The sequence below is a fragment of the Bison bison genome, unplaced genomic scaffold (assembly GCF_000754665.1).
Source record: "Bison bison bison isolate TAMUID 2011002044 unplaced genomic scaffold, Bison_UMD1.0 scf7180017864516, whole genome shotgun sequence".
Classification (NCBI taxonomy): domain Eukaryota; kingdom Metazoa; phylum Chordata; class Mammalia; order Artiodactyla; family Bovidae; genus Bison; species Bison bison.
Genome location: NW_011495069.1, coordinates 10,063,470 through 10,078,930, shown reverse-complemented (window position 1 = coordinate 10,078,930; position 15,461 = coordinate 10,063,470). Strand labels below are relative to the sequence as shown.

Below are 15,461 nucleotides of genomic sequence, written 5' to 3'. Positions count from 1 at the left end.
TGCACTTTGCAACAAGAGAAGCCACCTCAATGAGAAGCCCGTGCTCTGCAACGAAAGCAAAGCCCTCGCAGCAGTGAAGACCCAGCACAGCCAAATATAAATAAATAAAAGAAAAAATTTTTAAGTATGATCTTCTCAGCTAAATTTATAACTAAGTGCACCCCAAATGAGGGTGACTACCCCAAATGAACCCACATCTTAACTTTTCCAAATACTCTTATTTGCAAACATGTTATTCTACATATCATAAATATGTTCTTCCTTGTTACACTGTAAGTTTCAGTCACCTGAAGCTTAACCTAATAATGTTATCTTGGTATGACTTTTGTTCTTGGTTGTATCTTGTGTATTTCTCAGCAATGATTTTGAGGCTAATGGAATTTACATAGGAAAGAAATGGCACACAAGCAACATCTGGCCCACAGATACCTTTTCTTTGACCTAGGTAGCATTTTGCAATTTTTAAATTACTTACAAACACTCGAAATTTGCAAATATTTACATAAAGTCACAGGCTCCTGGCACCTACTAAAAAAACTTAAATGACCTGGCAATGCTGAGCCCTGAGTCTTTGTTGCTGCGTACAGGCTTTCTCTAGTTGCAGTGCAGGGGCTTTTCGGAGGGCTTCTCTTGTTGTGGAGCACAGGCTCTAAGCAACTGAGCTTCAGTATTTCAAGCGCATGGGCTCAGTAGTTGCGGCTCTCCGGCTCTAGAGCACAGGCTCGGTAGTTGTAGTGCACAGGTGTAGATGCTCTGGAGCATGTGGAATCTCCCCAGACCAGGGGTCCAACCGGTGTCCCCTGCATTGGCAGGTGGATTCCCAACCACTGGACCACCAGGGAAGTCCCACTGAGCCCATATTCTTTATGTCAGTCAATATTTATCATTATGCTTGTGTGGTTGTTTTGGTTACTGAAAAGAAAAAGTTTTTAAAATTCCACTCTATTATCCAATCTATTATGTTTACAGTTTTCCTGCCTGATCCCCTTATCCAACTGAGTTTGTGTCCCAATTGTAGGATGTCCAGGAAGGTATACTAACTACTTTGGTTGATGGAATCAGACGTCCTGGACTTGAATGTAGACTCCCACAACTGAGTTTCAGTTTTTCATCTGTAAAGCGAGGACAACAGCAATATTATGTTTAAGACAGTCCCAGCAGTTTTATCAAAAGGAAATACAATGGCCCAGAAGCCCAGGGACTATGACTATCTTATTTACCACTGAATACCAGCGGCCAGCACAGAGCTTGGAAGGTCAATGCTGCTGCTGCTGCTACGTCGCTTCAGTCGTGTCCGACTCTGTGTGACCCCATAGACGGCGGCCCACCAGGCTCCTCTGTCCCTGGGATTCTCCAGGCAAGAATACTGGAGTGGGTTGCCATTTCCTTCTTCGTGGAAAGTCAATAAATATTTTTAAATAACTGGGGGCGGGGGGCGGGGGGCAGGGGAGGAGGGAGGAGGAGTCCCAACAACGTAGTAGTACTTAAGGCAGAGGACTGCCACTGTCTTTGGTAGGGACAAAACCACGTTATACGGAGCACTTGAAGCAACCGAGGACACTGAGCTGAATTAGATCAGGGTCAGGAAAGACTGGTTGGGGGGATGTCATTCTCATATTTTTTGCCATTCTGGGAAAGTGTAACTTTCTCACAGCCTCACTGGGGAAAGGACGAGGAGATAGCAATAAGAAATGAACTTGGCTCTTTATGGAAAGGTCTTCCCTGGCAGCTCTGGTAAAGGATCCGCCTGCAATGCAGGAGACCCCGGTTCGACTCCTGGGTTGGGAAGATTCCCTGGAGAAGGGAAAGAATACCGACTCCAGTAATCTGGCCTTGAGAATGCCATGGACAGAGGAGCCTGGCAGGCTACGGTCCATGGGGCCGTAGAGTCGGACACGACTGAGCTACTAACAGTTTATGGAAAAGGATACGCAGCCCTACTAGGTACCGTGAAACTAGTACTGTGACTTTCCCGGATGCGCAAATAAAGCGCGATCACCAGACGGAGACGCAGAAGCAAGAATTGTACCATAACGCTTTAGATTGGGGATTCTTTTGATTAGTGAGAGTTTGGCGGGAGAGGAGGAGGCCGTACAAAGGAAGTGATGTAAGGTGTCACTCACTTGACGCGGGTGGGATTACACGGTCTGAGATCGTGAAGTATCAAGACGTATCATCTTGATTGGTAATTTCCTTGAGACATCGTCCTATCTCAGTGGTTCTCAGCCTTACTTTCGCTTGCGCAGTTTATTTTGCCCTTTTCAATGATGGCCGCCGGGGCTTCTGGCCCTCACGGGATCAGAGTGCGAGTTTTCAGGAGCTTGGCCCGAGAAGACAGGAAAAGGCGTAGATTCGTGAGCATTGATTGGCTGAAGCTCGAAGCATTCTTGTTGCTGATTGGCTCTGTCCTTCGCGGGAAGGAGTTTGTGGCGCCAGCGAAAAGTAGATACTGCGCAGCGGGAGCGGCAGCGGTCTTGAAGCGGTTCGGCGAACCCTCCAGCGAGAACCTTCTGGAACTCTCTCGTGAGGGAATCGTGTCGAAGATGTGGAATAGTATGATGAGTGGGGCGCGTGATGAGAATCGCAGGAAAGATTTAGCAAGGAGCGGGGTGGGCGAGGCCTGTGGCGGCGAGGGTCTGGGAGGAGCAGGGGACTGGCTGAGGGGGCGTGTGGGCCGGGGGTGGTGGGATGGGGCGGGGGACGGTTAGGAAGACGCTGCGAGTGGTTAGAGCGAAGTCTAGGGTGGGGGTCCGGTGGGTTGTTCAGAGGCTTGGAGGGCAGCACAGATGTTTATACTGTTGTTGTTTAAAACCAGGTGGATTTGAAAGCTATAGCACCTCCTCTTTCGGGGGAGCCGGCGGCTACACACAGTCCCCTGGGGGCTTTGGATCTCCGACAGCTTCCCAGGCCGAAAAGAAATCCGTAGGTCGAAAGCGTACTTCGGTTTATGTTATCCTTTCCTGAAGTTCTTAACTCATCTGTGAGAGAAAATTTATGAGAGAAGAGTGTTAAACCTGAGCTGTAATTGTCAGTTATTATCGAATTTTATAATTGAATGCTGTTAGTATTGAAAAGTGATGTTTTCCCTAATTTTGCATCCACTGTTAACTTGGCTTTATTTTGAAATTTACCAGTAGAACTCATGAGTCAGTCTTGTGGGAAAAAACTTGTTTGTTTAGCCTAGTTTGCATTCTTCATGTACTGAAAGTCAGTTTTCAATGAAATTTAATGAGGTGCCCTGAAAAGTGAAAGTTGATCAGTCGTGTCCGACTTCTTGCGACTCCATGGAGTATACAGTCCTTGGAATTCTCTAGGCCAGAATACTAGAGTGGGTAACCTTTCCCTTCTCCAGGGGACCTTCCCAACCCAGGAATCGAACCCGAGTCTCCACATTGCAGGCAGATTCTTTACCAGCTGAGCCTCTAGGGAAGCCGCAATGAGGTGCTTCCCTGATAGCTCAGTTGGTAAAGAATCTGCCTGCAATGCAGGAGACCCGGTTTGATTCCTGGGTCCGGAAGATCCGCTAGAGAAGGGATAGGCTACCTACTCCAGTGTTCTTGGGTTTCCCTGGTGGGTCAGCTGGTAAAGAATCCGCCTGCCATGTGGGAGACCTGGGTTCGATCTCTGGGTTGGGAAGATCCCCTGGAGAAGGGAAAGGCTACCCACTCCAGTATTCTGGCCTGGAGAATTCTATGGACTGTATAGTTCATGGACTATAGTCCATGGGGTTTCAAAGAGTTGGACGAATGAGGTGCTCTAATGCAGTGGAAAGAGCTGGTCTTTGAAGTCTAGTGGATATATTACATGTTGAACTGTTGCTCTGCCACTCCTTGTAGAGTATCATAGGACAAATTTCTTAAAATGGGGAGTCCGTTTTGCACCTGCTAAATGGGATTAATAATACATACTTTACGAAGTTGGTGTGAGACTTAATACTATAATAATGTAATTACGCCTATCCCAGAATTGCTTTCAATAAATGGTCCCACAGAGTATTACTGAAAACAACTTGAGTTTTGGAGCCAGAATACACAGTGTCCAGAATCAACTTTGCCTTTTAACTGTTGGTGTGAGTTTAGTGAAGCAACTTACATCCTTAGTTTTGGTGACCCTTGATTTTTCTCATCAGATAATAGTACTAGTACTATCCATGTCACAGAGTGGTTCTGAGACTTGATAAATAAAATAATGTATAGGAAAGTGATCTGTAAAAACCTACCCAAATGCTTATTATTCACTCTTTCAGAAATAAGTTTGCATTTAATAGCTGCTGTTGATTTCATCTTTTTAAAAATACAGAATTTGGTGTTAAGATTCAGTATTAGTCGGTTCTATATTTTTTGTCCAGGTTTGATAAGGTTTTACCTGAGCTGTTGATTCACAGGTGTATATCAGTAGGAAAGAATTCATTGATAATTCCCATACATTTGGGCATTGCTTTATATTTTTCATATGATTATATAATCCTATGAGAGACTTATTATTTACTCCATTGTACAACATAGGCTCAAGGTGATTCAGGGACACCTGAACTCGCATAGCTAGTAAGACAGTGCACATATGATGCTGCACAAATCCAAAATCTGGTGAGCAACTTCTGTCTATTATATCTTTCTTTTTCCTACGAAGACCAGAGGGAATTCCAAGTCCTCTAAATTTGTCTTCTTTGAGGCTGTAAAGGAAAAAATAAAAGATAGACCATTAGTTCTCATCTTTTCTTCTTAAGCTTAATATTTTTCTTCATTTCCAGCTGTTAGAATTTTTATCTCAGAATCTCCACCTGACTGGGGCTGTATATTAAGACCACTTCTCAGAGAAGTGATGGTTGTAACCTGGAGTCTCAAACCCAGGTCTTTTATGTTTAAATCCAGTGCCTTTTCCATAGTAAATTAAGTTAACATTCTATCTAAAACATTTCCTATTGATTATAAACCTGTAATGTTTGATCAATTCATGTGAAATTTCCAAAATTGATCATGTTTTGCCTTTTAAAATGGTGGGGTATTTTTGTTTTTTGGATTTTTTTACAGATTCATAGTCAACTAAAAAATAAATTTTTTTTTTTTTCCAAAATTAAACATGCTTGTGCTTGCACTCTCTCTGAGACTCTTTGGAACAAACCAGGAACTATTTGTGATCGTTCCTGGCACATAATAGGTGTTCGTTAAAACACAAGAGGGCTTCCCAGGTGGTTCAGATGGTGAAAAATCTGCCTGCAATGCAGGGGACCAGGGTTGGGAAGATCCCCCGGAGGAAAGAATGACTACCCACTCCAGTATTCTTGCCTGGAGAATTCCATGGACTGAGAAGTCTGGTGGGCTACAGTCTGTGGGGTCGCAGAGTCGGACACGACTGACTGACTGACTAACAAAACACAAGAATCCTCTATGATTTGAGGTGAATTTGAAGGTTTACTGCTGCTGCTGCTAAGTCACTTCAGTCATGTCCAACTCGGTGTGACCCATAGACGGCAGCCCACCAGGCTCCCCCATCCTTGGGATTCTCCAGGCAAGAACACTGGAGTGGGTTGCCATTTCCTTCTCCAATGCATGAAAGTGTAAAGTGAAAGTGAAATCGCTCAGTTGTGTCCGACTCTTAGTGACCCCAGGGACTGCAGCCTTCCAGGCTCCTCCGTCCATGGGATTTTCCAGGCAAGAGTACTGGAGTGGGGTGCCATTGCCTTCTCCAGAAAGTATTACCAACACCTCAGTAATTACCCATATATAACATTTTTACCTGAGGAATAATAATTTTTATTGAATGCATATGACTATATATAGAGATTGATATTAGCAGTTTTATATACAGTATATGTTTTGTTAACAGCTCCACAGGTTGATATCCTCATTTTACAGAATAGGTGGCAGTGTGTCGAGGGCTGTGGAGCAGAGGTTTGAACACAGGTTTATAGGACTGTCTGGCTCCAAAGCCATGTTCTTGCTGCTCTTACCATAGTGGCTCTTAGTTTTCTTATGCTGAAGATACAGTGAAAATCTCAAGTGTGATAGATGAAAACAGAACCTCAACAGATTTTAAATGTATAAGCACTAATATAGCATATGAGTTCATTTACCAATACCATAAAATTGGAAAACATAGTTGGTTCCTTTACATCCTTATTAAAAGCTATTGCAGATAGAAAGAGTGAGGAATAATAGCTGGCCTAATAATTGCTAATATTTCTTGAGTGTTTATAGTGTGCCAGATAGTCTATGTACTTCACCATATAATTCTCATAATGATTTTTAGTGATTTTATCATTCCTTGTTTTATAGATGAGGAAACAGAGGTAAACAGATGAGTAGAGAAATGTGATCAAGGGCACAGTACTGAGTGGTGGAGCTATAATCTTTACCCTCAAGCTTGGCTGCCACCTTGTGTGACATATGTGCTGGTAGTTGGCTGGGCTTACTTTCTCCTATCCTGGCAGTACTCACCATTCAAAATTATGCTTCAGTAAGGTGAAATGTTGCTAGTATCATGTATCTTCAGAGATAAGCTTTGACTTCTAAATCAGTTTTACATATAGAACAGTTACTGGTTTACACCTTACTGATTTCCAACAGGAAGAACCCTCATCTTTAATGCGCCATGCTTTTTCTGTCTTGTACATAGTTCTTCCTAAGAGTCTATGAAAGTGCATATTTGCTCTCAGTCTATAATGAGTGTTCCTTACCCACTGTTTTTTCACCATCAAAATTTTTGTGCTTCAAGGTCCAGCCTAAATGCTCCCTCTTCTTGAAATTTCCAATAAATTTTTCTGAGATTCCACATAGAGTTTCTCATTCTGTAGTGTACAAAGATCAAGATTGTTGCTTACATTTGTACCTCCCCTAAGTTAGGAGTATGTTGAGGGCAAATCCTATTCCATTATACTCATCTTTATGTCCTCTGACCAGTGGTAGGCAAAATAAGAGTTTACACTGTTGTTAGGTTGCTTCCGGATGTGAGTTGGGTGTCTGTCCTCTTCTGCCCATTGCCTCTTGTCCCTTTCCTTTAGGATGTCCAGTGTAACCAAGCCTTTATCCCATTTTCCCCATACTCGTGTTTGATTGTCAGAATTGTTATTTATCATGAGACTTAGAACAACTCCAGAGTTCTTTCTCTGCTGACCATTTCTCAGACCCCTTCCAATACCCATCTCATCAGTGATGAAAACCCAGCTCCAGCTTGCCTTCATCCTAAAGCTGGAGTTTCTTCTTAAAAGTCTATTCCAGAAGCAGGTCCTTACACTGTCCACAATCTGGCCTACTCATTTTGGTGATCCCTAGTGCAGCACAGACTTATCCATTCATCAGGAACTTTGGAGTCAGACAAACCTGGGTTTGAAGTCTAAAGTATGGCATTTGTTAACTATATAATCTTGGTTTTTACCTGTATGAAGTAGAGATAGGATCATATTGAAGATTCAGTGTTATATGTATAGCGCTTGACACATAGCAGGTGCTAAATGAACAGTGGTTAATTATTTTCTTGATTGAATTTATGCGTACTTTTTTTTCAGAGAGCTCGAGCTCAGCACATTGTACCCTGTACCATATCTCAGCTGCTTTCGGCTACTCTGGTTGATGAAGTATTCAGAATTGGAAATGTTGAGATTTCACAGGTATGGAAGAGTGCAAGAGTCACTTAACATGAAGAATGAAATAAAACTAACATCATTTAAAAATATATAAATGTTACTTTGGTTTCCAAGAAAACTAAACTTTTTTCCCTTCTGGTCTAGGTCACTATTGTGGGGATTATCAGAAATGCAGAGAAGGCTGCAACCAACATTGTTTACAAGATAGATGACATGACAGCTGCACCCATGGATGTTCGCCAGTGGGTTGACACAGATGTAAGTAGTTGTTTTGGAATCCGGGTGGGGTTACTTTGGGACTTTGGAGATGTCGAACTTGTTTAGTTTTACTTTTTAAAGGTGGGTCTTATTATAAAAATAAAATATAAGCAAGACGTCAAACACAGAAACCCTAACATGAAAGGCCAGTACATTTTATTTCATAAAAATTTAGAATCTTTGAAACTTCCCCAAATACTATAAACAAAGTTAAAGGGCAAGTGACAGGACATACTAGAATATAAACTTCGTGAGTACAAAGATTTTTTTGTGTTGGCATCGTATCCCCAGCACCTAGAATAATGCCAGTTACATAGTGGGCCCTGAGTAAATATTATTCAAGTGAGTGGGGACATATTTTACAACATATTACAAACATTTTAAATTTTTAATTAAAGTTCTTACAAAGGAAAAAGCACTGCACCTTAGGAAAACAAGGAAAGAAATGCACAAGTAATTCATAATAGGTGAAATACAAATTGCAACAATTAGAAAAGCAGGTTTACTAAACATTAAGATACCATTTTTAACTTATTAAATTGACAAAGGAAAAAAACAAAGAATAGCAACATCTACTTCTGTTGAGAGCAGGAGGCACTTAATTTGGGGAATGGTTTGTCAGTGTTTGTCTGGGAAAGTGGATACCATCCTACCTTGATGTTATGAGTATAACCTTTCTCAAAAGCCGATGATCAAGATCACCCATCACAGAAATGTTGATCTAGCAGTCCACTGCTGGAAATTTACATTAAGAAGATAAAGATGTGTGCAAAGATTCAGTTGTAAGATTGTTGATCATCGCATTATTTATCATAATGGAAAACTAAAAGGAATCTCAATGTTAGCAATAGGATATTATTAATTAAACCATGGTATAAAACACTGCAAATGATGAAGAGATGTATGTATTGTCACAAAGAAGTGTTTACCATAAATGTTGAGAGGAAAAGAGGTTGTTAAAGATAGTATGCGTGATGTGGCCCCATTTTTGCAAAGCACCAGGTATATGAGTATATGTATAAACATGGAGAAAATAGACCGAAAGAAAATATATGCTTGTTCCCTTTTATTTTTTAGTTGGGCAGAAGGTGTCTTGGTTTTTGTATTTTCTGCACTGTGCAGCTTTTGGGATCTTAGTTCCCTGACCAGAAATCAAGCTGTGCCTCCTATAGAAGCATGGAGTCCTAACCACTGGACCTCCAGGAAATTCCCAGCTTCTTCATTTTTTAATGTTTTTAAAGTGCATTCATTTTAGAAAATTTGGATAATACTTTGTATGCTATTTCCATTTCAAAACCCACAGTCACCTGTGAAGAGTTAACTTGATAGTTATGTGTTCTTTATTTTTTGCACCTCAGAAAAATATAGGAGAATTTATTGAACAGTTATAATTGGAATTCTGAACTAGACTGCTTGATTCCAGGTAGACAAAGAATGTAACCACACAGTCCCTGCCATCAAGTGGGGAGGTAATTACTAGAGATGCCTAATACTACATACTCATGCAAAATGTATGGTGCTTGCTTTTATAATAAGTGAGCATTTAAAGATTACCTGAAATCCCACATCTCCAAGATGATTACTGTTACAGTACATTTTGATAAATACCCTTTTAGACATTTCTCTCTGCATATTTGTACATTTAATGAGAAGGATGCCTACAGTTTTACATAAAGGATAATATGATATGCAACTGCTTCATAATCTGCCCTTTTCACTCAGAACTCTCCCATTTCTTGTGACCACCTGTTGTATTATAAGGATACATCATCCCTTGCTTCTAGACCCAATCAGGGAACATTTGGCTTGTTTCCATCATTTGTTATTACAGAATATGCCCCAGTGAGTGTCTGTGTGTACATCTCTTCATGATTATGAGATAATCTCTTTAAGATGAATTAAACTACACTTTCTGGAGGAAATATACATTTTAAAATACTTTCTTTTTTGGTTGTTCTTCCACTTACGATTTTACATTTTTTTTATTTAATTAGTGCATGAGAATGTCCAGTTAGTTCCCCACACCCTAACAGTAGTTTTTATGAGTCTTTAAGTTTTTGGATGATAGTTTAAAAAATACAATCTTGTCATTGAGAATGTTATTTTTTTATATGTAATTTGGTTCTAGTGAGATTGAATTTTTTTTAAACTATATTTAAACAAGACTGGGAGCTGACAGTGGCTCAGATCACGAACTCCTTATTGCCGTATTGAGACTTAAATTGAAGAAAGTAGGGAAAACCATTAGGCCATTCAGGTATGATCTAAATCAAATCCGTTATGATTATACAGTGGAAGTGACAAATAGATTCAAGGGATTAGATGTGATAGAGTGCCTGAAAATCTCTGGATGGAGGTTCATAACATCGTACAGGAGGCGATGATCAAAACCATCCCCAAGAAGAAGAAATGCAAAAGGTAAAATGGTTATCTGGGGAGGCTATTTGTAAGAATAGCTGAGAAAAGAGATTCAAAAGGCAAAGGAGAAAAGGAAAGATACCCATCTGAATGCAGAGTTCCAAAGAATAGCAAGGAGAGATTAGAAAGCCTTTCTAAGTGAACAATACAAAGAAATAAAGGAAAACAACAGAATGGGGAAGACTAGAGATCTCTTCAAGAAAATTAGAGATACCAAGATGGGCAAATAGAGATGCAAAGATGGGCACAATAAAGGAAGGAAACAGTATGGACCTAACAGAAGCAGAAGATATTAATCAGAGATGGCAAGAATACACAGAAGAACTACACAAAAAAGATCCTAATGACCCAGATAACCACAATAATACGATCACCCACCTAGAGCCAGACATCCTGGAATGCAAAGTCAAGTGGGCCTTAAGAAGCATCCCTACTAACAAAGCTTGTGGAGGTGATGGAATTCCAGCTGAGCTGTTTCAAATCCTAAAAGACGATGCTGTGAAAGTGCTGCACTCATGTGCCAGCAAATTTGGAAAACTCAGCCACAGAACTGGAAAAGGTCAGTTTTCATTCCAGTCCCAAAGAAGGACAGTGCCAAATTGAACTCAAACTACTGCACAGTTGCATTCATCTCACACGCTAGCAAAGTAATGCTCAACATTCTTCAAGCTTGGCTTCAAGAGTACGTGAACTGAAAACTCCCAGGTGTTCAAGCTGGTTTTAGAAAAGGCAGAGGAACCAGATACCAAATTGCCAACATCCATTGGATCATAGAAAAAACAAGAGAATTACAGAAAAACATCTACTTATGTTTCATTGACTGTGCTAAAGTCTCTGACTGTGTGGATCACAACAAACTGGAAAATTCTTAGAGAGGTGGGAATACCAGACCACCTTACCTGCCTCCTGCACAACCTGTATGCAGGTCAAGAAGCAACAGTTAGAACCGGACATGGAGCAGAGGACTGGTTCCAAATTGGGAAAGGAGTATGTCAAGGCTGTATACTGTCACCCTGCGTGTTTATATGCCAAGTACATCATGAGAAATGCTGAGTGGGATGAAGCACAAGGTGGAATCAAGATTGCTGGGAGAAATATCAATAACCTTATATATGCAGATGACACCACACCTATGGCAGAAAGCGAAGAAGAACTAAAGAGCCTCTTGATGAAGGTGAAAGAGGAGAGTGAAAAAGCTGGCTTAAAACTCAACATTCAGAAAACTTAAGACCATGGCATCTGGTCTCATCACTTCATGGCAAATAGATGGGGAAACAGTGGACACATGAGAGACTTTTATTTTCTTGGGCTGCAAAATCACTGCAGATGGTGACTGCAGCCTTGAAATTAAAAGACTGACAAATGAGTCTATGACAAATGTAGACAGCGAATTAAAAACAGAGACATTACTTTTGCTGGCAAAGGTCCGTCTAGTCAAGGCTGTTTTTTCCAGTAGTCATGTATGGATGTGCGAGTTGGACCATAAACAAAGCTGAGTGTCAAAGAATTGATGCTTTTGAACTGTGTTGGGGAAGACTCTTGAGAGTCTCTTGGATGGCAAGGAGATCAAACCAGTTGATCCTAAAGGATATCAACCCTGAATAATCATTGGAAAGACTGATGCTAAAATTGAAACTCCAGTATTTTGGCTACCTGATGGGAAGAGCCAACTCAGTAGAAAATACCCTGATGCTGGGAAAGATTGAGGCAGGAGGAGAAGGAGACGACAGAGGACAAGATGGTTGGATGGCATCACCAACTCAATGGACATTAGTTTGAGCAAACTGTGAGAAATAGTGAAGGATAGGGAGTCCTGGTGTGCTGCAGTCCGTGGGGTCGCCAAGAGTTGGACACGTCTGAACAACAACAAAATGTTAATTTGTGGGAAGAGTTTTTAGTTGTCTAAGTGCTTTGATTCCCTAGGAGTGTTTATTTTTGTTTGTAAGAACCTGAAAAGTAGTAATCTCTTATCATATTATTTCTGTAGTTTGTCTATTGACTTTAAAAAGCTTTTCCTTGTTTCAGATTATTGTTTTTTAATTGTTGGTGTTTCCTTTTATAATTTCTGTGGTTTCTTTTCATATTTCTATATATGATTAAGCCTTTTTATAAATTTTGGTAAAAGGAAAGAAGTATAGATCCAGCTTCACTTTTTCCAAGTGGTTTTAAAATGTTCTTTGTGGGAATACAGAGTTTTATCTGTGGTATAGATTCAGGTATATAAAGTAATAGAATGAAATGCAAATAGTTGATAACCTCCAGGTGATGGGAGTTGGAATGCTTTTTATTTTTAAACATCCAGATTTTCTATTCTAGCTTTTTATTGTTGTTATTCTAGCAACATTCTCTAAGTGGGCCTCCCAGATGGCGCTAGCAGTAAAGAACTCGCCTGCTGCTGCTAAGTCGCCTCAGTTGTGTCTAACTCTGTGCGACCCCGTACACGGCAGCCCACCAGGCTCTGCTGTCTCTGGGATTTTCCAGGCAAGAACACGAGTGGGTTGCCATTTCCTTCTCCAGTGCATGAAAGTGAAAAGTGAAAGTGAAGTCGCTCAGTCATGTCCAATTCTTCGCGACCCCATGGACTGTAACCTACCAGGCTCCTCCGTCCATGGGATTTTCCAGGCAAGAGTACTGGAGTGGGTTGCCATTGCCTTCTCCAGGAGACATAAGAGACGTAGGTTTGATCCCTGGGTGGGGAAGATCCCCTCAGGAGGGCATGGCAACCCACTCCAGTATTCTTGCCTGGAGGATCCTGTGGACAGACAAGCCTGGTGGGCATAGTCCATAGGGTCACAAGGAATTGGACACAGTTGAAGTAGTTTAGCAGACACACATGCGTTCTATAAGCAGAAAATAATTTTGAGTCAGCTTATACGTTTTTCTTATAAATAATAGGTACATAGTCTAGAAAACCCACAAAGAAATATTAAAATAATTTATAATTATCCCAGTTAACTTTTGTTAATATTTTGACATGTATGTTTCCCCTCATGGGATATAAGCTTTTTTCCATGAGTCACAAATGATATTCACAGTCAGTAAATAGAATTCTCCATTTATCCTTTGTAGTAGTGTAAAGTATCCCATTATATGAATGTATACTTTTTGTTGAATATTTAGGTTGCTTTAAATGTTTTAGTAGTATTCAAAACTATGCTGAGATGACTACTCTTAAAGCTAAATCTTTTTTTTAAGCTAAATCTTGATTACATGTTCTCAGTAATTTTCTTAAATTTCTAAAAGTAGAGTTGCTGTATTGAGAAGTATGTCTACCAGAAAGTTGTGTGCCTAAGAGCACTGCATGAAAGTGCCATAATTGTTTGCTGGTTTGTTGTGTGTTTTTTTTTTTTTTTGATATGCATGATGTAGAACTTAGAACTGGAACTTACTTTTAGAGAGATTATCTTAATTCCTGATTTTATTTTTTAAAATACTAAATTATAAAAGGCAGGGAAAACTAGTTAGTGCTACATTAGGATCCTTTAGCTCTTACTTTGTAACTTTCTTTACATAAATTAGAAATTTTAAAGAGGCTTTCACCAACATCACTAAAACCTAAGTGTGTGTTTGTATTTTTTCTGTTAGGATGCCAGCAGTGAAAACACTGTGGTCCCTCCAGAAACATATGTGAAAGTGGCTGGTCATCTGAGATCTTTCCAGGTAAAGTCAGAAAAAAACAAGAACAGTTAAAATGTATTTGCATGAAGCAGTTTCTGGAGTCATGCCTACATTTGGGATACTTAAGACTTAACTAAGTCTCTATGTTTAATGGGAATTATATTGAAGTTATTTTGTTATTTTCTTCTTCAAAAGGAAATAATGAGTTTTTTCAGTTTAAAATAGGAAGTAGAGAAAGAACAAGATCTCAGCCTACAGTTGCCAGCTATGGCATTTATTAGATGTGGAAGGGCAAACACTGGATTTAGAGACTAGACTGTTTAACCTTGGGAAAATCATTGAACATCTCTGAGCTAGTTTTGTTTTTTGACTATATTTCATTGACTATATTTGAATTAATTTTGAGTTGAAATTTTTCAATATATAGCACATTTTCCTCGTTTAATAAAATACTCTAACCAAGAAAAGAGCCAGTTGACTTGAATGTACTTATCCTTTGTTCACATTTTTCTGTTTATTTTAATAGAACAAGAAAAGCCTGGTAGCCTTTAAGATCATTCCCCTGGAGGATATGAATGAGTTTACCACACACATTCTGGAAGTAGTCAATGCACACATGATGCTGAGCAAGTCAAACAGCCAGGTGAGCAGTTTCACTCTCTTCGTTTTTTTTCTCTTTCCTGGAGGAACTCCTTCTGTGCTCAGGCTTTGATTTCCTAAACATTTTGCAGATCGAGCCAGAAGACAGGCATCATTCAATCCTCAAAAAATCTTCTCCGTGAGCTTTGTCATGTTACTTTATTCCAGATGAAACACTCATATTCCTCTCATAATACCTCTCCACTGTCTTGAATGGCTGAGGCCCAGACAGACTTCAAGTGTAGACTCATCATTATAGGCTGAGCTTTACTTCAGGATTTTCAGTCCATATTCAGAGAAAAATCCCAACTAAGACAGCATTTTGCTGCTTCCCTTTCAAGCTATTGGCTAAATGAGAAAATTTATTCACCATTATTTTGTCCTGAGATTATACTTCTTGTTTCATGTGCTTCTTGTTTCTCAACATCTTTTTCTGTATGAATTCTAATGAATTTAGTTTGACAAGTCCATCTAGGACCACACAAAAGGTTTGTTGATCTGAGTATTAGAATGCCCTTAGATGATTCTGGTAGCAAGGTGGAGGACTGGTTACAGTAGGAGGGACTGGAAAACTGATTTGCTTTTGCATCCTGTTCTTTGCCAAGCACTTTGCTAAGCACTGAGGATACAAAGAGAAATTCGTTCAATTTATTGAGCATAGCGTATGCAAATCATTATTCAAGGTCCTAGGAATACAGCAGTGAACAAGATGGATAAAGTATCTGCACTCAAACTTACATTCTTGAGAAAGATGAATCATAAACAAGAAAATAAATATTGTTATAGATACTCTAGTGGAGGTGATAGAATTCCAGTTGAGCTGTTTCAAATCCTAAAAGATGATGCTGTGAAAGTGCTGCACTCAATATGCCAGCAAATCTGGAAAACTCAGCAGTGGCCACAGGACTGGAAAAGGGCAGTTTTCATTCCAATCCCAAAGAAAGGC

General features: G+C 40.0%; 1 protein-coding gene across 2 annotated transcripts in view; it reads left to right on the top strand.

The window, feature by feature from the left end:
* The first annotated feature begins 2,142 nt into the window (after nucleotides 1-2,142).
* Nucleotides 2,143-15,461, top strand: part of RPA2 (replication protein A2, 32kDa) — a 22,091-nt gene continuing 8,772 nt past the window's right edge. For both annotated transcript variants that reach the window (XM_010830149.1, XM_010830150.1), the window contains exons 1-6: nucleotides 2,143-2,553; nucleotides 2,816-2,922; nucleotides 7,505-7,606; nucleotides 7,727-7,840; nucleotides 13,844-13,918; nucleotides 14,403-14,519. In XM_010830149.1, coding sequence (XP_010828451.1) covers nucleotides 2,265-2,553; nucleotides 2,816-2,922; nucleotides 7,505-7,606; nucleotides 7,727-7,840; nucleotides 13,844-13,918; nucleotides 14,403-14,519 — 804 coding nt within the window. In that variant the 5' untranslated portion in view covers nucleotides 2,143-2,264. The remainder of the gene's footprint in view (nucleotides 2,554-2,815; nucleotides 2,923-7,504; nucleotides 7,607-7,726; nucleotides 7,841-13,843; nucleotides 13,919-14,402; nucleotides 14,520-15,461) is intronic.